Raw genomic sequence first — 21,992 nt, 5'->3', positions numbered from 1 at the left:
AAAATCTTACATATAACACTAAATTTTCACTTATCCAAGCGCTCAAAACGCCCATCGAGTTCCACTCAAAAAATTGCTCAAACTCTTCATAGCAGCAATGATAGTGCAGTATCATTTATGCCTTCCATGCATGTAAATTATTAAGTTGATTTGGGATTCCCATATTATTTTTGAAAGAGAGCTACCAAAAGGATGAAAACAAATATTCCAAAATCGTGGGGTTTCAATCTACTGGAATTCAACTCGGATACAGTTCAGCATTATTCGCCACAGACATAGATTACCTATGGCGTATTCTTAATAATCGCTGCAGATTATCTGTGGGTTCCTCTTTGGTGGTATCAGATGTATTATTCAGGATGCAATACAATCAGAATATTCTAACATGTATGATATCTATGGCTATTGGGCAACAAAGGACACAGTGTATATTGAAATGTTGAAATCTGCAGGCTTTGCCAATTTTTCTACTAGTGTATGTTGCATACAAGAGATTACGCAGTAAATAAGCTGGGGTAGCTAGACTCCCTCCGTTAATGAGAAACTTATATATCTCCCAAATTTTGATTGAATTGGCCTAAACCTCAAACCTGCAGCATTGCGTGCAGGGAAATCTATGTTAAATTCGAAGCGAGGTGGATCTTCAGTTCGTGGTAATTAGAATAAAGTCTCAGGATCTTAAAAAGAAAAACCCTAGCTAGAAATGTTACAAGCTGCGGCCAGCAATAGAAGAGAAGAAACAAAATTCGATAATTATCTAGAAAATATCCTACCTAAAAAACCAATATATGGAACCAAATGGCATTCGATCAAGACCATACATATATAAAACAGGCATGGAGGAAAATTAATATATATTAAGAGAAATAACAAACGTTTAATTACCATCATACATAATTTAATAAAACCAATTAAGGTCGAAATGCATGGCATCACAAATTCACAAGTAGACTCTCATAGCTTGTAAATCTTGGAAAGCGCTTGCAAAACATTAAGTTGCAACCTCAGCTGAAGTATATAATCCGCGGTTTGAAGAAAAAGCCGGTCCGCCTTCAACCTTCTCCCTCCTGGAATCAACATTTGCAGCTTCTTCACCTTCACTTGCACCATCGACCTGCCTCCTCCACCACGACCTCCCACCGCCTGCCTCCGCCTCCTCATCTTCATCGTCTTCATCTTAGATGGCGAAGAATAACCTCTCAGGCCATGAAAATTATTCATAATGTATGGTAGTTTCCAAGCTTGCTAGCAAGTACAAATAATGTTACCTGTACAAAGGCAAAGGCAACCCAAAAATTGCCAAGGAAACCCAGAGAAAGAATGATTTGTTGAAAGTTTGCTTCCAGAATTGAGAGAGATGATGAATGATGGAAGAGGGCTGAGGGCTATGCTCTATAAATGAAGGCAACACTACTAAATAGTAAATAGGACGACGGGGCCATGTGAGCCGAGCAATTCATTATTTTGTTTGTAATTTGGCATTTTGGACGTGTGTGGGCCGAGGGACACCTTCGAATTTTCTCTCACGAACACAATTTTGTTGTCGTTTGCCATATGGGGGGACCCCCTTTAGACTTTACCTCCAAAGAGACCCATGCACGTGTCTGCCAGCCCCTCTAGCTAGGTTTTCGATATGACTGCTATACCGTGTGGAAGAATACAAATTTTTTTATAGTAGTTTATATTCAAGTTTTAATTGCATCAATGTTTGTCATAAAACTTCACACTTGTAAATATTACACACCTATGTAAGTTTTTGTGGTCTCCAGAAATATGGATTGTAGTGGCGAAGCCACCAGCTAATTCTTTTTTTTAAAGAAATAAAAGTTGGAAACAAATATCTGATTCAACTTTTAAATTTTTAGATGTATTAAGGTTTTTTGTAATAAGATTTCACGCCTAGTTCATTGCACGTGCGATTAAGTTGGAAACAATATAAGTGTAATTAGTAAAGAGTCGTTGGTTCGTCCCTCAAAATTTTGACATAATGTAACATTAGTTATCCTACTCAAAACTAAAATGGATTGATTTAATATTCAGATAATCGTGAATCATGTGGTTGGAACTTTGAAAAAAAATTTGCCCTTCATTTCTTTTTTGGTACTCATCAAGGAAGAACGTATGATGTTTTTCATACTCTAGAATAGAATTTTTGTAGGGTTAGTATATCAACAATGTCGTCTTATAACATATAAATTAATAATACTAATTAAGTTAGACCAATGTCAATCACACTCAAAAAAATTTCTTTCGTTCACTCGGACATAAAATTCTTAGACAACGCTTAAAAAGTGATAGAAAGCCTTACGTTGCTAGAAATTTAGACATACTTGCATGTAATTAGTGATCTGAGGGAATTTGAGAATCTCTCTCACCACACCACTCTAAGGTACTACCTATAACCTTATGATTTCTAAACTTGTATGCCACATCTGTCATCGTCCCCGAATCCCGACAGTTGGCATCCCCACACGTGTCCATATGTAATCCTCCGCGTCACCCGTTTCTCGAACACCCGTGTCTCGGGGCTCAGAATCCATCACACTAGGAATTTAGTATTTAGTTTGGAGGTAATGTTAGATAGATTATTTATTTAAATTTTGTTTTTTTAAATTATATGATGTGATGGTTGGTGGTTGAATTTTTTTTAATTATTAAATATATAAGTTAACATCAACCGTTACATTATATAATTAACAAAATATGATTCAAAAATATAATTTTCCTAGCATTTTCTTTAGTTCGTTGTCCAAACTAGGTTCCAGGAGAGTTCTTAGCTATACACGGGATGTGAAGATTTAGAATCGTTGGTTTAATTTATTTATTTTTGGTCGAAGCAACATTTCATTACAAAATCTGGTGATATATGTATCCTAGTACAACATTTGCTTTGAGGAATAATAAATTAAGGGTAGTGCCATCCATAAACTTATTTTTGATTTCACATATTTTTTTTTTCAAATTTTGACCGTTGGATTGAGCAAATTGAATAAGATTAATAACTAAAAATTAATAAGAGTATGAGAGGTAAAAATGGGCGTACAAATTGCACCATCCTAAATTGATTAATTAATTTGCGCCATAATGTGTTGCCAGGCGAAAATTTGAATTGAAACGTAACCAATGTGAATGGATAATTAATCAAGTGGGTTTAGTGACGTGGTTGGACCCAATAGGGCATGTTCCTCCTCATTGTGTTCAAATATCCACCTTCTTTTTCAAATGAGTAATGTTAGGAAGACATAGTTTGTAGATTAAATTTTGTAAACTAAATGACTTGTAAGTTGGTGATTGAATTATTACTTAATCGTTGATAAATATGCTCATTTTGTATTGATGACATTTCATTTGGTTTGCTAATTTAGTCTCCCTAGCATTTCTCTTTCCAAATATATTATGTTAGATAAGAAAACATGTGTTATGTGATGAACGATAATTTTCTTATTTAGGTAAACGATGATTGAAATCAGAAATATGTATGAATGGAAAGAGGGTAGAATGGGCACGATCTTTGCCAACTTGTCCAATGTCCATAATCATCGATGAATAATTATAGCAAACAATAATGTTTCAACACATCACATTTTCGTATCACATGATTTGATAAGTAATTTGTACATTATCTTATTAGATCTTGATCGTATATATACACCACTTGCTTCATCACGTGGTATTAAAATATTGACACAAAAATACAGTATATATGTTTAGTTATGAATGAAAACAAAATGTTGTGTTTACGTTCATCATTAAAAATTCTCTGGAAGCGTGTAGGATACACAACGTGACCTAAACCCTAACCCTATAGTACATAACAATTTTATACCACATTTTACTACTTTATTATGTGTAAATGCATATCAATTAATAAACATATCTTATTGAATATTATCTAGCTGCATATATCATTTATCACGTCATCTGATATAATTAGAATGTGATCACCCTTTGAATCGAAGGCCTTATTAAGGCTAAAATATTTGAACTTGGAGTATACATATCAACTTGATGTTGTTCCACCGGAACTAGGGTTCTTTAGATATAAACTTATGCAACACTTATTTTCTTGACAAAAACCTATCTCATTTTAAACATCCAAATAAAACTCAAATTTGAAGTAGACTGCCATGTAAACAAATAAATACCTATTATTTTCAAACTATTTACAATTGTGCCACAACACTCTAATTATGTTAATGAATTTAATTATTCATCATAATTGTGAGAAATAAGTGCCTTATTATTATGGAATTATCTACTTTATACTTCTCTTACCATCATATGTTTAATTTCTTTTATTTGTTTGACAATCATTGTAGGTAAATTATTTTGCATGTATGTATTAGACACATTTTGTTAAAATTATATATATGCGTACAAATAATTTATCTATATTTTTATGTAAAATAATATGTAATTAATTAATTTGAATCAATTGGCTAAAAACATTTATTTATTTTGTAGGTAAATTATTTCTCATGTGATATTACATATATAATAGCCACATTTTGTTATTATTATATAGAGTGTGCAATCAATCGACACTCTTTTATTTTGTAGGTAAATTATTTTGCATGTAGGTAAATTGTTTTATATATATATAATTTTGCAAAATATTGGTATTTAATTATTTTTGAATAAAAAATATTTATTTATTTTGTAGGTAAATTATTTTGCATGGATCATTACATAATTTACTAGGAACTTATATTGTTATATATGTTGTGCAAAATAATTTACCTAAGTTACATTTAAAATATTGATAATTTTGAATAAAATAGCTTTTTTATATTGTAGGATATACTAATTTACCTGTTAGCATCATGTGAAAACAACTATACAAGGAACATTGGTATCATGTAAAATTTTGCTATTAAATACATAGGAATTATGACATTTAAATTTTTTTCCAAGTCCCCATAAGGTATTTGAACATTTAATTGAATGAAATAATGTAAAATAAATGTAGATAATAAGTGAGAGACACAAAGTAAGTGTTATTAGGGGTAATTTAGACATCCAAAAATACAAATTTTGCCAAGTCAAACTTAATTATGGATATTGCTTAGTTGGAGCCTAGTCATTGGGTTTTTGTTAGAAAAAATTATCATGATGGGTTTTAATTAAAGAAAATTGAATTTCAACGGGTGTACTCATATTTTCAGTTAAAAACAATACAGAGGATTAAGTGATATTAACTTTTTGAAGTAGGAAGATGTGGAATGTGAAACGTCAATCCTCATATCAGAATGTAAAACATACACAAATTCTAACCACGTCTCGTGTATATGAAACTACCAAGGCCAACCCTAGCAAAAAGTTTCGGGTTTAGTTGCACCCGTCCAGCTAGCCTATGGATTGCATAAAAACAAATCTCGGTGAAAAGATGAATTAGCACACCAGCTATTTTAGTGTATTTATATATATATATATATATATATGTATGCCCTAGCGGTCCCCAGGCCGATCGGAAAAATTTCCAGGGCTTAAGAGCGACATTGAACACAAGCATGTGAGGTATGATGATGACATATTTATATATACACTTCATGAGTGTGCAGTGACGTTCTAAATTCCATACAACCGACTCCACTTAGTGAGATAAAGTTTGATTGTTATTGTTGTTTGTATATAAGCACACACGTAGCTCGTGGGCTGAGTTAATGCAAACAAGTCGGCCGTCATATGCATTGTCGCAGAGAGAAGCCAATTATTATTTAACATTAAGAAGCATGCTTGCTGGCAATAATCTGGATTTATATCAAATACAGCGTTCTAAAATAGATGTTTGATCGCATTGACATTACTTGACTTTTAATCTGAACCGACTGAGGAATGGATCCGGTAGGCATGTCATGTCACCTTCCTTCTGGTTGCTATAGCCATTTGATGTTGAATGAAGCGTATTGCAGGCGACATATGTATTGTGGCAATTTGATCATGTTTAGTTGAGCAAGAATAGAATTTGAGAGATAATATGAAGCGTATTGCAGGCGACATATGTATTGTGGCAATTTGATCATGTTTAGTTGAGCAAGAACAGAATTTGAGAGATAATATGCACCCTCTTTTTAGCCTCTTACACATCTATTTTTAATTTGGGCCGTTGATTTCATTTGATTTATTCATTCCGATTGCCGAAATAAAGACGGGTGTGTGAGAAGCTAAAAAGAGTGGGAAAATTACTCTTTGCAATACAAGAATTTACTTTTTTATACACAAAATTTTATATATTACAGGAGATACAACAATTCTAAGTTATAATAAAGAAGAAGAAAAATTAAACCTAAAACACAGTAGATTAGAAAAAAATTATTATCTACTGAGGCAATGCACCACTTGCTACAATATAGTTAGAAAAATGGGAGACTTTTAATGCAGTCTCTAGCTATCAATGTTCATTGACTGAAACTTGGTTGGCTTTTAGTTTTTGATCGAAGTCTTTGACATTAATGTAATGATGTATTTCTATGTAGGTTGTTATATTTTTCAAATTAAAAATTGAAATATGAAGTTGTTTATATTAATGAGATTTTAAATAAAACACATAATTGGTGGGATTAAAAATATTAAAGGATAAATTACACTCTCCAATATATTATATGTATAAACATGGGTACATTCATCAAAATTAACAAAAAAATTATTGTACCAAAACTGTTAACAAACTAATAGCTGAGCTGGCATTACTGATGTAACTAACCACAAAAAAATAACATATATTAGGCTTAAAATTATTAAATTTCTTTGATTAAATTGACATGGATACATTTTCAAATTAATCAACAAAATAGAATGTACCCATATAAATCTAAAAAATGGATAACAAAGAATGGATATTTCAAAAAATGGGTACATTTTATACTAAAAAAAATGAGTACATTTTAATATTAAAAAATGATACATTTTACATATAATAAATTGATATATTTAAGAATGGATACATTTAAGATTAAATTAAAAAATTTATATGAATGTACATTTAAGATAAAAAATTAAAAATCTTTTTATTAAAAAATTAATGGGTCCAAACTTATTCTAATTTATTATTTTTCATTTTGAAAATATTTGGAATTGAAATTTAATTAGAAGTTTAATAAGGACATGAGTATTAAAACTCTAAATCAATTACTAATTTTTATTTTAAAAAATTATGCAACTTACTTGCATGTAAATTCATCAACACATTAATGTTAAGAACTTCGACCAAAATCTAAAAACTAATAAGATCTCAGTTAATAAACATTAGTAAATAAGGATCATATTCTAATTTTTCTTATAAATGAAAAATGAATATAAATAACTTCATATATCTACATAATGCTTGGAAAAAAAAAAATATATATATATATATATATATATATATATATATATCTCTACATGATGCACGACTTAAAGCTTTGACATGATTTTTTGGAGGTCAAATTGGTGGCCACTTACATTATGCATTCCGGAACCGGATCCTTTCCGGATCCCAATAATCTGAGCCCAATGATCATTTGATCCGGACATTTAAAATTTGATCAAACAGTTACAATTATTATAACTTTTAAAAAGATCACCTGTTTATATCCGTTAGATCAAATTTCAACGACTTAGATCATTTAATCCTTAGGCTCAGATTATTGGAATTCGGAGAAGATCCCGTTCCCTGCATTCCATATATACATGCACGTGGCATGTCAACTGATCTGTTGTGACTATTGATTCCATAGTAACCGAAAACTATGATCATTGACATCATATTTGTTTTAGAAATTTCGCGATAAGTTGTTGCGAACAGTCCATCGAGTCAATATAATTAATTGATCAGGTGAAAACCAAAGGAATATAATATATAGAAATAATTTGACTTCTTTTACATAGAGAGCAAGTTTTTCGGGTATCTAAATTATCATACCAACTTTACTTTTATGATTTTATGAATTAATTATATATATATATATATACTAGATTGTAATTTACACGTAAAAATGAATAAATATATGTAAGACCTAAGACCTAACAACATTCTATTATATTTCTCTGCTTTTTAAGCAGCTATTGGTGATGGTTTGGGACTAGACCGAGATTCTCTCCGGAACTCGAAGTTTGGAGCCAGCAGACTCAGAGATTAGGGCATTCAAGGGGAGAGAGAGATTCAGACTCTTAATTTGTGTGAGGTTGGCTAATAGGATGGGCTAATGAGGGAGAGGAGGGCACAAGATTTAAAATGAGTTGTCTAGATCTCAAAGTCCGCAGACTCTGAATACAGAGATCCAAAGACAATGTCAATTCATAAGGACTAAGTGTGTGGTTATATATAATAATAATCCTACTGTAATGAACAACTGTAGACACACCACGTTCCATCGAGACAACGTTACGGAAATAGAGAGATCGAGGTACACGAGCTGTGGATCGCCATGAATAAAAACCAAAAACAAAGTCACATGCACAGGCGCAATGTGGTGGGGACCTCATATAATATGAATTACAAACCCATATGAGACTTGAGTCTAGTAGGGTACGCACTAGTAGTAGTGGTAGATCGATCAAGCTAGTAGCTTTTAGAGATCTAGTGGTTGAGGGGTTCAAAGGAGTCTCTTTGTCCACCTGTCTAGTTATATCTAAGCTTAGCTTATCTTAGCGAAGTTGGTGCGTCTATGCTGGTTGAAAGGTACCCAAAACTCACAAGTGTGTAATGAATTTGATTAGATACGACTGTAAATTTGTAATGCCATGGATTACATTTGATTGGAGAAGATAAGGTTAATCAAATCCTATATTTCGTGTTACACATGACTAAGAGGATAGATTGAGTTTGGCTGTCATGTGTATATGTTGGTTTCGGCGTACATAGTTTCTTGAGTTGAATCATAGGCTTTAGGGTTATCGAGTTAAATCATAGGTTTTAGGGTTCTCGAGCTGAATCCTAGACTTGAAACGATGACACGTCGTGATTGAAAAATGAGTGATTGAGGCCATAAACATAAGAAGTATTTGTCCTTAAACGTATCCAACGCACTAGGCTACTACTTGTCTTGTCCACCAAACGAGAAGCTATAACTAGCAGTAGTACAGTGGCCGCCGTTGCAATTTGGTACTTAGCTGGAGTAGCCCCTGTGGTGGGAACGGAACGCACATGGTTGTGCATGTGTCCATATTGATGGACTCCGTTGTGGTGAAACCCCGTAGTAGACCCGCGACAAGACAACTTGGTTTTTTTATTTGGTGCAGGCAATTCCAATGCATGACTTGTTTCTTACTACTAACCTGCATTCCCAAAGTTAATTTGTGCGATGCCCCACTTCAAAATTTAGCATGCATTTGTTTGTCCTAATTCCACAACTCAATTTAGATTACAGTCTTATAATTGCACGAAGGACACTTATTGAGGAGGTTGGTAACACTAGTTGATGTAGAACAGATAGCAGAGCTGATCGAAGAGCACCTCGAAAAATAACAAATACTTTCGGCGGCAGACGAAACTATCAACGTATATAGCTGCTGTCCCAAGGTTGATTTGTGTTATGGCCCCCATATATCAAATACTTCCTTTGTCAAAGCATTTACATGTTTGAAGGTACGCACGTGTTTCTGTTGCATCTTGTCATCTGCATGCATATATTTTGTTCGTGTGTTGAATTACCCTATGAAATGTCCTTTTAAGCTCAGAGATCGCCAAAGTTTACAACGATTGAGTTTATGACAAATAAAGATCTCGAAAATTACACAACCTATTGCCATCCAAAAATGGGGACGGCAGACCGGTCTAGGATCCGCGGGACGGGCATGGGACGAGATTGAAATTTGTAAACTCAAAACGTTGTGGGCGCGAGTCCAAATCTCTGAAAAAAGGGTCCCTAGCCTGAATTGTTTTCACCGTCCATCTCCATCATATGGAGATGAAATATGCACTGTTCATTTCTTTTAGACCGGGTTAGGTCCAGTTCTATTTTTTAAAATTAACGACCCGCCCTGCCCATTTCATTTCCAAACGAAACCGGACCAGTTCCTCCAAATTTAGACCTCGCACGGCCGGTGTCCACTCCTACCCAGAAATGACCAAACACTAGTTTGGAAAAATTAGGCCAAGTTAAGTCACGCAACCTTTTCAGCCCATTACATGGAATCGGGATGGGACCGGACTGACCTGGACAACCCATTTCCCCAATCAGCAGACCAAAAAAAAAAAAAAAAGAAAAAAAAAAGAAAAAAAAAAGAAAAAAAAAAAGAGGGGAAGGTCAAAACACGCGGCAACGAATTGCTTTCCAATTCCAAATCCTCCGTTTGGGAGAACAAATTCCAAAAGGGCCAATCCCGTGAGGCCCAAACTACACATCCATCCCAATGCAGCTGGTCTCCCTTTCTAAAACCTGGCCGCCAGCAGCAGCAGCTATCTCTTTCTTTCTCCGCCGTAACTCCTACTCCCCATTCTCCTCACTCTCCACTTCTCCTCCTCCTCTTCTTCCCCAGCTCCCTACGGACAGCGCCGCCATGGCGCCCCACCCGAAAGACGACGCGTATCTCGAGGCCGTAATCCCGAAGCGCATCAAGCTCTTCGAGGCCATCCAGGCCCAGCAGCTCGCCCACCGCCAGTCCCTCCCCTCCGATCCAATCAAGTAAGCACTAAACCCTAAGCCCTAACTCTTCACTCCTGGTTTTGGGTATTTGGATTTTGATTTTTTGTTTGGGGGTTTTGTAGGATTACTTTGCCGGGCGGACAGGAGAAGGAAGGGAAGAGGTGGGTGACTTCGCCATTTGACATTGCCAAGGATATTTCCAAGAGCTTGGCTTCCAGCGCTGTGATTGCAAAGGTCAATGGGGACCTATGGGACATGGGCCGTCCTCTGGAAGGGGACTGTGAGCTTAAGCTCTTCAAGTTTGAAGACGATGAAGGGCGTGATACTTTCTGGCATTCTAGTGCTCACATTCTCGGACAGGTATGAAAGTTGTCGAATTTATGGTTTGTTGGATTGCATTTTGAGGATTATATAATGTTTTTGACTTTCGATACGTTGCAGGCACTTGAGGTTGAGTATGGATGCAAGCTCTGCATTGGTCCGTGCACTACTAGAGGAGAGGTTTGATTATGTACCTTTAGCCTTGGATATATTACCATGCTGATTGACTTTGAGTTTTTGAGTTATTAGTTTGTTTATGCTATGTTATCATGTGTTTTCATTTGTATGACTTTTGGATTATGCCAGTTCTGGTTCTTCAAATACTGTGTAAATTTTCTCGTGAAAAGTAATCGAGTCTTGGAGATGATTTCATTAAAACTTTTTATTTTCAAATTTACCATGCAACACATCTAACCGTGATATAATAGTTGTTTTCTGCTGTCTGTACATGCTTCTGTACTTGTCTGCTCCGTGGTTGACATTGCTGTTTGGATGAAATTCTATGTGCTTGTGTTGTTCTTTTCATATGCAATTTTATCACATGGATATTGAACTTTTGTGTTCCCACTCTTGGAAATGAATTTGTATAGAGTTCCTTCACTGCTATCAGTTTCTGGATTACTCATTTGGGTCGCTTGTGAAATTCAATAACAGGGTTTCTATTACGATGCGTTCTACGGCGATTTGGGCTTGAATGACGAACACTTCAAGGACATTGCATCAGCGGCAGATAAGGCTGTTAAGGTATTGTTTGCACTCTTGTAGAAAAATTAATGTACACCTTTCGTATGGAGGAATTGCTTGCTCCTTTACGGGTAGCAAAATCGATAAGTTGTTTCAACATTTTTGTCTTTCTTGTTGAGATTCCTTGACTGATTGCAGATTGTTGCTTCAGTATTTTTATCTGGCTTGTTGAAACTCCTTTGAATGGTTTGTTGCATCTTTATCCCCAGGGTAAACAACCTTTTGAGCGTATTGAAGTCACAAGAGAACAAGCTCTTGAGCTTTTCTCTGATAATCAATTCAAGGTAAGTGAAGCTGCTCAGTTTGTTTCTCATCAGTAACTGATTGTTATCTACTCTTCTTATCTGCATTCCATACTCTCAAATAGCAATATCAGATGTGTTTTTTTTCTTCACTAATTTTAATCAGGTTGAAATCATCAATGATCTTCCGGCAGAGAAAACTATAACAGTATATAGATGTGGCCCCTTGGTTGACTTGTGTCGTGGGCCCCATATACCAAATACTTCTTTTGTCAAAGCATTTGCATGTTTGAAGGTATGTGTTCTCATGACATTTTAGAGCTGTAGAATATGTTTATTCTCGTATGCATGCATTGTATGTGTATGTTTAACTTATGAATGTGTAACTTCAGGCTTCTTCAGCCTACTGGAGGGGAAATAAAGATCGTGAAAGTTTACAGAGAGTCTATGGAATATCATATCCTGATAAGAAAAGTTTGCAGGTGATATTTTATTTTTTTACCTTTTATGGGGTTTTGGATTTTCTTAGCAGTATCTGAAATCTTTTCTCGTCATGTTCACCTTATATTGAAGTAACAAATAACATATCAAAAGATGTGGCAGGTCTGATGATATTTATAGAAATTGAGAAGTTGTCAGGTTATGAACTGTATTGGATAGGACTAGAACCTATGCCAATATCTTCTTTTGGACATTGGTCTTGGATTATTTTACTTACCATCATCAACTTTATCTGCAGCTATATATCCAGAAGCTGGAAGAAGCAAAAAAGTATGACCACAGACTGTTGGGTACAAAGCAGGAGCTCTTTTTTTGTCACCCACTTAGGTATGTATGGAGCTAATACTTCCTCATTCTATAAGTGATCAAGATTCCCCAAGATTTCCATTTGATTTTTTCTTCTTTTCAAACTCAGCCCAGGAAGTTGGTTCTTCCTCCCTAATGGAACTCGGATTTATAACAAACTAATGGAGTTTATAAAAAATCAATATAGAGAACGAGGCTATAAAGAGGTGACACTTAATGTTCAGTTTTTACATCATCCTAGTAATCTTAAATAATTTTAACCTAATTTGCTATTCTTTGGTAGGTTATATCACCAAACATGTACAATATGCAACTTTGGGAAACATCTGGTCATGCTGCTAATTACAAAGAGAATATGTTTGTATTTGAGGTGAGTTTTGACATGATAATATTGTGATCAGTTATATCATCTTTATGCTTAACTTAAAAGAACTGAACTTACGATGACATATTTTATTTTTTCTGTATATGACTAAAGAGTGAATACCAAATTTTGGCTACATACATCTTAATCTGATGATAGCTAATCCTGTGCCACCTAAACTTGTCTGATTGTTTACGGGAACTTTGTATACCTGATGTCATGAAGGGGTCTCTTACAGATGATTGAGATTTTCATTGAGTATTTATTCCGTGTGGCTGAGCAGGACTATGTTTAACTACCATACCATTACAATATTTGCTGTGGAAATGAGCAATATGTTTAAACTGCTGGATATTGCATTTTCTCTTGCAGATTGAGAAACAAGAATTTGGATTGAAGCCAATGAATTGCCCAGGGCATTGTTTGATGTTTCAGCATAGGGTTCGCTCGTATAGAGGTATGCTTTTTAACAAAATTTTCTTTACCTTTTCTTTCGAATTGCTTGATAAGAAAGTCCCCTGTATAAGGAGGTCATTTTATGGATATCCGCCTGATTTGTCTCCTTTTTCTCTAAGGGTGTAGTTCAGGGGCCGTTTGATAACCATTTCATTTTTAGTTTTCAATTTTTGTTCTTTTTTTTTTTAAATTGAAATCTTGTTTGGTAACTATTTTCAGATTTCATTTAAAAAAAAAAAAAACTAAAAACTATTTGAGTTTCATAATTTGGCCTTGAGTTTTTCACTTAGTCATTTTTTTTAACTAAAAACTGAAATTGAAAGTAGTTGCCCAACAAGTGAAAACTGAAAACCAAAATCTAAAAACTGAAAATGAAATGGTTATCAAACAGTCCCTTAGTTTGGCCTTGTTGGCTTAGTCCATCTCCAAAGGAGATGTAAAAAATGCCACATAGACATATAACAGTAACAAATAACATACTGTGTACTCCAACCGAGATGTCAAAGATGACATGGACAAAGAGATGTCAAATTTGAAGCTGCCCTCAAATTTGATTTTTGCTATTTCCAAAGGCATTCCACTTTCCTTACCTTAAATGCTAGCATTTTTAGTATTATTTTATTATTTTTAAACCAATAACAACCCAACTATTATTAATTTTGTTTAAAAAAAGCAAAATGAAGCAATAAATTTTAGCATATTGGGTGGAAGGAAAATCTTGACAATATGTCAAATTGCCAAGTCAGCCATCGAATTGAAATTTGATGTTTTGAATTTGATGTCTCCTTTGGAGATGCTCTTAGCAATTTTCTTTTTTTCTCTTTGGTGTAGTTTGGGGGCCGTTTGATAACCATTTCGTTTTTAGTTTTTAGTTTTTGTTTTCACTTTTTTTGAAAACTGAAATCTTGTTTGGTAACTACTTTTAGATTTCATTTAAAAAAAAAAGAAAACTGAAAACTACTTGAGTTTCAAAATTTGGCCTTGAGTTTTCACTTTTCATCTTTTTTATTGAAAACTAAACTGAAAGTAGTTGGCCAACAAGATTTCAGTTTTCAGTTTTTAAAAAAGTGAAAACTGAAAACCAAAAGCTAAAAACTGAAAACGAAATGGTTATCAAACGGCCCTTTAGTTTGGCTTTGTTGGCTTCTTGAGCAGTTTTCTTGTTTCTCTTTGGATGTTCTTGTCTTTCTTTATTCGGACAGATCTCTTGTACATTTTGTGCTGTACGCTGTTTTAGTCTGTAAAATATTTCCAGTTCAGCAAGAAAGTGATTAGTTTACATGATTGAGTTTGGTATAATTTTGAGTTGTTACTTTTGGCTTGAGTCTCTTGGTATGAGTTGTTCTATGTTGCATTTTTGTGGTTATTTCTTAATGTAACATGACTATTAAAGTTTTTTTGTTACAAAGAAATTTTAAAGTTTTTATTGGGATGCGGGTGCGTGGTATTTTTTTACCATTATTAAAGTTTTGTTGTGGAGATTGCTCTGATACCATGTAGAAGCAGAAAACTTCTTCTGTAAGATTTCTATTGCATTTTCTGAATAATCAATTACACAGATGTGGATATATATAGCCTTTGGCTATTTACATGAATACCCTTAACTGCCTTAACTAATTTCTTAACTACTGTAACTAATCACAGCTATTAACAAAACTAATTACATTTAGCTTTAACAAACTATTTAACAGTAACTGAAATGGATGACTTGTCATTCTCCCTAATAGCTTTGCTTCTAAGTACTAGAAATTGATACTCTATGTGAACATTTTGCACCATACACATTTTCATTTGCCTTTTCTTTTAAACCTTGATGACAGAACTTCCACTTAGACTGGCTGATTTTGGTGTTTTGCATCGCAATGAGGCTAGTGGTGCACTGACTGGATTAACACGAGTACGGAGATTCCAGCAGGTATACTTTAGCTTAACCTAGCTGTTATTTTAGGTGTCTCATAGATTTGTTGGTTCATTAGGAATAGGAGCTCATATTTCTTTTATGCTTGCCAGTGCCCCTAATGATGCACTTTATTATCGGAAGATTTATATTTTTCGTCAGTTCTCTGCTATTAATTTTCTGATTATATGTACCTTCTGACAAGTTTTAGTAATATGCTAATTTTCTGATTACATGTACTCTTCTGACATGTTTTAGTAATATCCTACAGGATGATGCCCATATCTTTTGCAGGGAGTCCCAAGTGAGCTGAGCTTAATTAAATTGTACCTACTGTTTACAACTTTACATTTTTTTTTTTAATTTTGTTTCGTTCTTATAACTTTTGGTTTTTTGTGCTTCTGTTGCCAGGTGAAAGATGAAGTAAAGGGTGTCTTAGATTTCATCCGGTATACTTATAATATTTTTGGCTTTTCTTTCGATCTGAAGCTATCAACAGTAAGATTCTTATTACCTGTGCTTAAAGCTTCAAACCTCTTGACTTCATTACTTAAGGATGCAGATTCAAATTTTTTGTGTTGTACAAACATCTTGTGAGTACTTATGTTGCAGATGCCAGAAAAACACATGGGAGATCTGGCAACATGGGAGAAAGCTGAGGCTGCTCTTGCAGACGCATTAAATGAGTTTGGCAAGCCCTGGCAGGTACTTTTGCCTTGTGCTTTATTTGCTCTCAAACATGGAGGAGGATTCTTTCCCCTCCTAATCTCTCTCCCCTTCCCTCCCCTCCTATTTAAACAGTTACGATTAAGCTACGTCAACATCTGTTATTGATTTTTTTTAGAGAGAGACAAAAAAAACTGTGAGAGGAGGGGAGAGAATCCTACTCCCTCAAACATATAGCGAACTCCGTAGTGGAGCCAGGGTGGTCATATTTCTTTTCTAGCTCAGTCCAACCTAGTTTCAAACCTCATTGTAGCTGAGCAGCATTTTTTAGTAAAGCAAACTTTGTTTCGCTGGAACGTTGTATTGAATGGATAGATTTGACTCATTAAGCCATTTTCTACTCCACCATTTTACCATTGACATAGATTGAACTGAGTTCTTTTTGTTATTGCTGAGTTGCCAATCTGGTCCATTATCTGTGCTTTGTTTTCTTAAGCTGTGTGTTAGGGGCCCCTGAATTTCTTGCTTGTGACTGAATGCTTACGCTGTTAGTCTTGCTACACAGATAAATGAAGGGGATGGTGCATTTTATGGACCAAAAATAGATATCAGTGTATCTGATGCACTGAACAGAAAATATCAGTGCGCAACTCTACAGGTACTAATGATCAATTCTTTAATGGTTATACCTCTTTCAGTATTTCTTCTTCGTGTTGTTGTTCCTCCTATAGTCCTATGTAACTATCTATCATTGAAACAATATCCTGGTTGCAGCTTGATTTTCAGCTTCCACAAAAATTCGAGCTGAATTACTCTGCAGAGGGGGAAGAAGGCAAGTTGGAGAGACCTGTTATGATACACAGAGCTGTTTTAGGCTCCGTTGAGCGTATGTTTGCTATACTGTTGGAGAACTACAAAGGAAAGTGGCCCTTCTGGCTTAGTCCACGTCAGGCAATTGTTTGCCCTGTCTCAGACAAATCCCAACCTTATGCTCTGGAGGTAGTATGTTAGTGCTTTTCTGGTTATTGGTTGACCACTACGAGGTTCTATGAACTTTTTTCTGTTCCCCTTCTAGATCTTAGATCTATATAAATGCAGTTGATGATGTACATACACACTTGCTGGTTTTGGTAGTTAATGAAACTGAGCATGCTAGTTCAATTTATCTATAAATGCATCATGTTATGGGTAGTATAAAATGCTTGAGTGAGATTTATGGCGGTTCAAATTATTTTATATTATTATGTTGTGTATAAAAACTGTTGCAATTTTGTAGGTTCGGGATCGTATCCATCAAGCTGGTTATTATGTTGATGTTGACACTACTGATAGAACCATTCAGAAAAAGGTAGGAATTCATACTGTTGTCCTCTGCATCAAGCATTCCTGTTTGGTCTCATTTTGTTTGTATTAGCCTTCACGCATGCGCTTATGCACTTGCAGAATGCATTTTTTGAATCACAGCATGCTACGTGTGACTTACACATTTTCAATAGATTTATATTCGTAAATTGACAAAAGGAAAGTTAAATATTTGAAATAAAAGAATAATCTTATATCATGCTAGAAGAAATCTCTCGTAAACCAATTAAAGCAGCTGCATTCATATAATAAAATTGGTTGATATAAAATTACATTAAGAATAGAGAAAATAATATTTAATAAACAATTGATTGAATCACATTATTGCTAGTTCATTGTGAGGGTAAGCCCAACCGCTCCCCTCTTAGTGTAGATAATATCGTATGTTAAAAGAAAAAAAAAAACCATTTGACAACTAATTTAATTACATAATTATTCGTGTGCGAACGCTTTTTTTTATTTTTTAAAAACTGGCATTACACGTCTCTTAAGATGTTTTGAACGTGTTTTAAAATGGAGAAAATAATATTTAATAAACAATTGATTGAATCATATTATTGCTAGTCTATTGCGAGGATAAATCTATCCTCTTCCCCTTAGTGTAGATAATATCGCTTGTTAAAAAAAAAAAATTTGATAATTAATTTGATCACATTATTATTTGCTTGCGAACGATTTTTTTTATAACTGATATTACATGTCTTTTAAGATGTTTTGTTCGTATATTTTGATGATATGACCGTTCATACCTAATTGCTCCTAACTCTGACAGATTGCTTACCCACTTGTTCTATGACAAAATTATTAAAAAGTAAATTTACAAAATTACCCTTACATTGTTTTATGCATTCTTAGCTGCTTTTGATTATTTTTTTGGCTGAGGGGCGTGACCCCAAATTGGGGCTCTGGTTTTATATATAAAAGATTTTGTACGGGTTATTGGACGTCCATTGGGCTTTTAGCAAACCCGGCCAACTCTGGTGACAACAGGATTGGTTCAATGGATTGTTTTTTGTTGCCTGACTGTTTGTCTCTGCAGGTACGAGAAGCTCAGATAGCACAGTACAACTACATTTTAGTTGTGGGCGAGGAAGAAGTCAAGACTGGACAGGTTCTCTTCATTTCTATTTCTCTAGATTATTCAAGTTATCCTTCGACCGGTCTCTGTTTTGGTTAATTTACATGATAAACAAAACTGCAAAAATTTACTTCGAGCATATCAAACGACACGGGTCACCTCATTATCTGGTTCCTTCTCGTGTTAGTTATGCTGAACTTGTGCTATTCTGTTGAGAAGCTAATCTTTGATTCGTATTGTTCCAGGTGAGCTTACGGGTGAGGGACAAGGGAGATGTCACCGTAATGACCATGGACAATCTGCTCCAGCACTTCAAGGCCGAAGTCGAAGCGTTCCATTAGAAAGATTTGCTTTTTAATTTTCTTATTTAAGATTAAGATTGATGGAGGGTGACTTCAGGAATTTAGAATACTATGAATGCGTTTGTTGTTTTACCATTGTGTTGACGATCGTTTCCATCAGCTGTACCGCCCAAATTTGTTTTCAATTTTTTTTTTTTTTTTAAAGTTTCTGTTCCCACAACTCAGCTCTCTTCATCAAATGTATACATCCTCTTGCCTTTTGCGGTTGTCCTATTTTCTGCGAGCCTTCGACTCGTCCACACACGAAGTAATTAAACAAGTGCATAATTCATTGAGTGCAACTATTTGTAACATTGGATGTGTTTTAAGTTTTGAGATTTGTGCCAATCTCTTATACTGATATCGAAATTTAAACTCATCTAACGGTGAAAAGTAGGGTGGCGAATTGAAGTACTCCCTTTTTATAAGATCAAGATCACCCCTTACATTATAGTGTAATAATAGGATTATATATACGAGAGCTTGCTAATTAACAATGTTAGAAATAATCAATCTGCATTCCTATATATAAATTAAGCTGACGACCAAATAAAGCTAATTAAAAACTACTAAAACTTGCTTAATTAATAATTAGTCGTGATGGAAATGCTGTTGCTGTTGACGGGAATAAGCAGAAATAGAATTGCTGGTTTCACCGACGTTTTGGTAATCCGACGGCCTATATTCTTCGTTACGGTCATGACCGTCATCATGATCAGTAGTCTCCTCCTTGGCCACTTTCTGCTCGGTCATTGCCATGAAGTCCACAGGTCCATGAGATAACACAAACTGGGATTGATCGTGCGGCTGTGGATGATGATGATGATGATCGTCATTCGTCGGCACGACGGAGGGAAGCTTAGAGAGGAGGGCTTCAAGGCTGCTCATGGAGGGGGTTATGTTTTTCAGTGGAACTACTTGATTAGGGTTGAGATATTGGGGATGATCATACATGAAGTCATGAGTTGGAGGTGGTGCAAGAGGGTTTGTGCCACCTTGGAAATGCCATGCATGTTGAGGATGATGATGATAATCTGGGGTGGGACCGTATGCATAGCCATGATGACGATCAGGCTTGAAGGGGAAGGATGGAGATGATGGGTGTGGGAGAAGCACTCCGGGGATGCTTTCGATGTAGCTGAACTTCTTTCTTAGCAGAACTACATAGCTCAAGTCTTCAATCACCTGCAGGATTTGCAAACATGCAATAAAATTTTGCAGTCTTTGATGTACAATTACTTTAGTTTAGAGAGAGAATATCGTTTCCTATAAAAAACAAACATTCAATAGTACTTGAGAGAGAGAGAGAGAGAGAGAGAGAGAGAGAGTCCAGAGCCTCACCTTGTGAACAGCTCCTAACTGAACGACACCTTCTCTAACTGCTATCAGGGCTATGGTCTGCAGGACATTTTAATCAAAATCAAATCAAACATTTAGAAACAAAATTATTATAAAAAGATTTTGGAATTTTTGTGATGTGGGGTTTAAAAATGCTTAATTAAGTACCTTTATGCCAGACTGGAATTGGGCTTCCCATGTTCTAGGGTGCTGAGGCAAAAAAAGTAAAATTTAAAAACCTAATGACACGTACAGACAAATTGTATTGAAACAAAACTGGGGATCGAGGGTGTAGTTATATAAAAATTTTGGATGTAATTAGTTAGTATATGCCGCATGAAATGACAAACTGAATCATATATATATAGAACCATTGATCAGGAGCAGTAAAATTAATTAATGCATTTCGTATTATATTTATATACCATGTCTGCTGAGTTATGCCATGCTGATAAGAAGTTGATTTCTTGATCATTTGGTTCTTTGTGTATCCACTTATGACTATGATCTGCCGCCACTTTCCCGATCAACCTATATAACAACAATCACCAGTTGATTAATTAGTATTGTCAGAGCTCAGTGATCAGGTACACTCAGAGAAAAACAAAATTAGAACTAGTCCAATATTTAATTGGTTAATTAATTAATCATATATATATGTTTCTTCTTAACTAGGTTAATTACCCTTCTCCATAATTGTAGATCTCATGGGACATCTTGAAGAAAAGCTCAGGTTGCAGGCCATTGTATAGTTGAAATTGATCGCTTAAGTTGCTATACATTGATGAAGGTCCCGCAGGGCACTGATCAGAACTGGAGTTGATCTGATCATGAGCCGGTGAGGACGCACCAAAGTTGCAGAATCCATCTTCCCAAACCAATATCCTGCATACACATATATAGATATACATATATAATTAGATGCATAGACAACCTAGCTATGAATCTATTTTATACTATCAAACTAAATTAAAAAAATTGATTAAATTAATATATACCAGTTCCTTCTGTTTCCTCTTGACCTATCATAAGCTCCATGACCTTCCCATCTGTTATAAAACAAAATTATTAACGAAAATAACAATTTTAATATACTAACTATGTGGGAACTGAACTCGAAGAAAAAGTACGAAAAAAAATCATTTTTCTGTAATTATTTTGGAAACTTTTTCAGTATTTTGGTCTGCTTACTTGGGTGGTGGATAGTTTCTAGGAAGGATCCTCCAGAAGACTGCATAAATCCACTGAGAGTTTTCGTGATTGCACAAGCTTCTCAGGGTGTGTTGAAGCAGATGAGTCACAGCTAAGGGGTTCAGATGTTCTTCCATATCTTTCAAATGTTTTCCTCAATTACCTTCTTCTTTCTCTCTCCTCCTCCAATCTTTACCTATCTTCAAGAGAAGCAAAACCCCAACGTCCTATCCCGCTTTATACTCTTCTCTCTCTCTGAGTAGTGTGAAAGACTGAAGTGAAATAATTTTTTCTTTGATTACTTTTACCAAAATGTTTCCCTCAGGCCCCACCTTGTATTTCTTCCCGGTTCCCGACGGTCTTGATTTCTATCCCTTGATTCATAAATTACTATCCATCTCATGAGGAGTTTAATTATTACCTCATTCAAATTATGATGAATTATTAGAGAAACGACCAAACCTTATTATTCTCAACAAACTACATCATGAGTGGTTTTAGTATCATTTATCTGACTTCTGACACACTTATTTCGAAATGTGAAGCCGAAGGAAGTTTGCGTTTTATCCTAAGAGGTGTGCTATCTACACGCCATATTTTTACTTCTTACAAACCTCTTG

The 21,992-nt window shown here is 34.9% G+C and overlaps 3 protein-coding genes across 3 annotated transcripts; 1 reads left to right on the top strand and 2 right to left on the bottom strand.

Annotated features, from left to right (window-relative positions):
* Positions 1–837: 837 nt before the first annotated feature.
* LOC103451943 (transcription factor PAR2) lies at positions 838–1,410 on the bottom strand. The gene is made up of 2 exons (XM_008391393.4): positions 1,269–1,410; positions 838–1,176 (listed from the first exon to the last, which is right to left on the bottom strand). The coding sequence occupies exon 2, from the start codon at positions 1,174–1,176 to the stop codon at positions 955–957; it is 222 nt and encodes a 73-aa protein (XP_008389615.1). The 5' UTR covers positions 1,269–1,410; the 3' UTR covers positions 838–954.
* An 8,850-nt stretch (positions 1,411–10,260) lies between these two features.
* Positions 10,261–19,067, top strand: LOC103451944 (threonine--tRNA ligase, mitochondrial 1-like). The gene is made up of 20 exons (XM_029091176.2): positions 10,261–10,604; positions 10,688–10,925; positions 11,007–11,066; positions 11,541–11,630; positions 11,840–11,914; positions 12,039–12,167; positions 12,265–12,354; positions 12,612–12,700; positions 12,789–12,885; positions 12,963–13,049; positions 13,416–13,500; positions 15,320–15,414; positions 15,668–15,700; positions 15,808–15,894; positions 16,009–16,101; positions 16,628–16,720; positions 16,837–17,061; positions 17,339–17,410; positions 18,464–18,535; positions 18,748–19,067. The coding sequence occupies exons 1-20, from the start codon at positions 10,333–10,335 to the stop codon at positions 18,841–18,843; spliced, it is 2,178 nt and encodes a 725-aa protein (XP_028947009.1). The 5' UTR covers positions 10,261–10,332; the 3' UTR covers positions 18,844–19,067.
* Positions 19,068–19,242: 175 nt separating this feature from the next.
* Positions 19,243–21,651, bottom strand: LOC103451945 (protein RICE SALT SENSITIVE 3-like). Its single transcript, XM_008391395.4, has 7 exons — positions 21,373–21,651; positions 21,180–21,230; positions 20,866–21,066; positions 20,607–20,712; positions 20,350–20,391; positions 20,185–20,241; positions 19,243–20,028 (listed from the first exon to the last, which is right to left on the bottom strand). Exons 1-7 carry the CDS (start codon positions 21,507–21,509, stop codon positions 19,435–19,437), a joined length of 1,188 nt encoding a protein of 395 aa, XP_008389617.1. The 5' UTR covers positions 21,510–21,651; the 3' UTR covers positions 19,243–19,434.
* Positions 21,652–21,992: the final 341 nt, after the last annotated feature.

Source organism: Malus domestica, chromosome 13 (assembly GCF_042453785.1).
Source record: "Malus domestica chromosome 13, GDT2T_hap1".
NCBI classification, from domain to species: Eukaryota; Viridiplantae; Streptophyta; class Magnoliopsida; order Rosales; family Rosaceae; genus Malus; species Malus domestica.
Note: the sequence above shows the minus strand (reverse complement) of the source record. Positions and strands in the feature narration are given on the sequence as shown.

Bases quoted from the DNA above. Each gene is read 5' to 3' on its own strand.
- LOC103451943 (XM_008391393.4), bottom strand. From the start codon at position 1,176: ATGAAGACGATGAAGATGAGGAGGCGGAGGCAGGCGGTGGGAGGTCGT.
- LOC103451944 (XM_029091176.2), top strand. From the start codon at position 10,333: ATGCAGCTGGTCTCCCTTTCTAAAACCTGGCCGCCAGCAGCAGCAGCT. The intron at 10,926-11,006 runs GTATGAAAGTTG...GATACGTTGCAG, and splicing joins GTGCTCACATTCTCGGACAG to GCACTTGAGGTTGAGTATGG. The intron at 12,886-12,962 runs GTGACACTTAAT...ATTCTTTGGTAG, and splicing joins GAGAACGAGGCTATAAAGAG to GTTATATCACCAAACATGTA.
- LOC103451945 (XM_008391395.4), bottom strand. From the start codon at position 21,509: ATGGAAGAACATCTGAACCCCTTAGCTGTGACTCATCTGCTTCAACAC. The intron at 21,231-21,372 runs GTAAGCAGACCA...GTTTTATAACAG, and splicing joins AGAAACTATCCACCACCCAA to ATGGGAAGGTCATGGAGCTT. The intron at 20,713-20,865 runs GTAATTAACCTA...GTTGTTATATAG, and splicing joins ATCTACAATTATGGAGAAGG to GTTGATCGGGAAAGTGGCGG.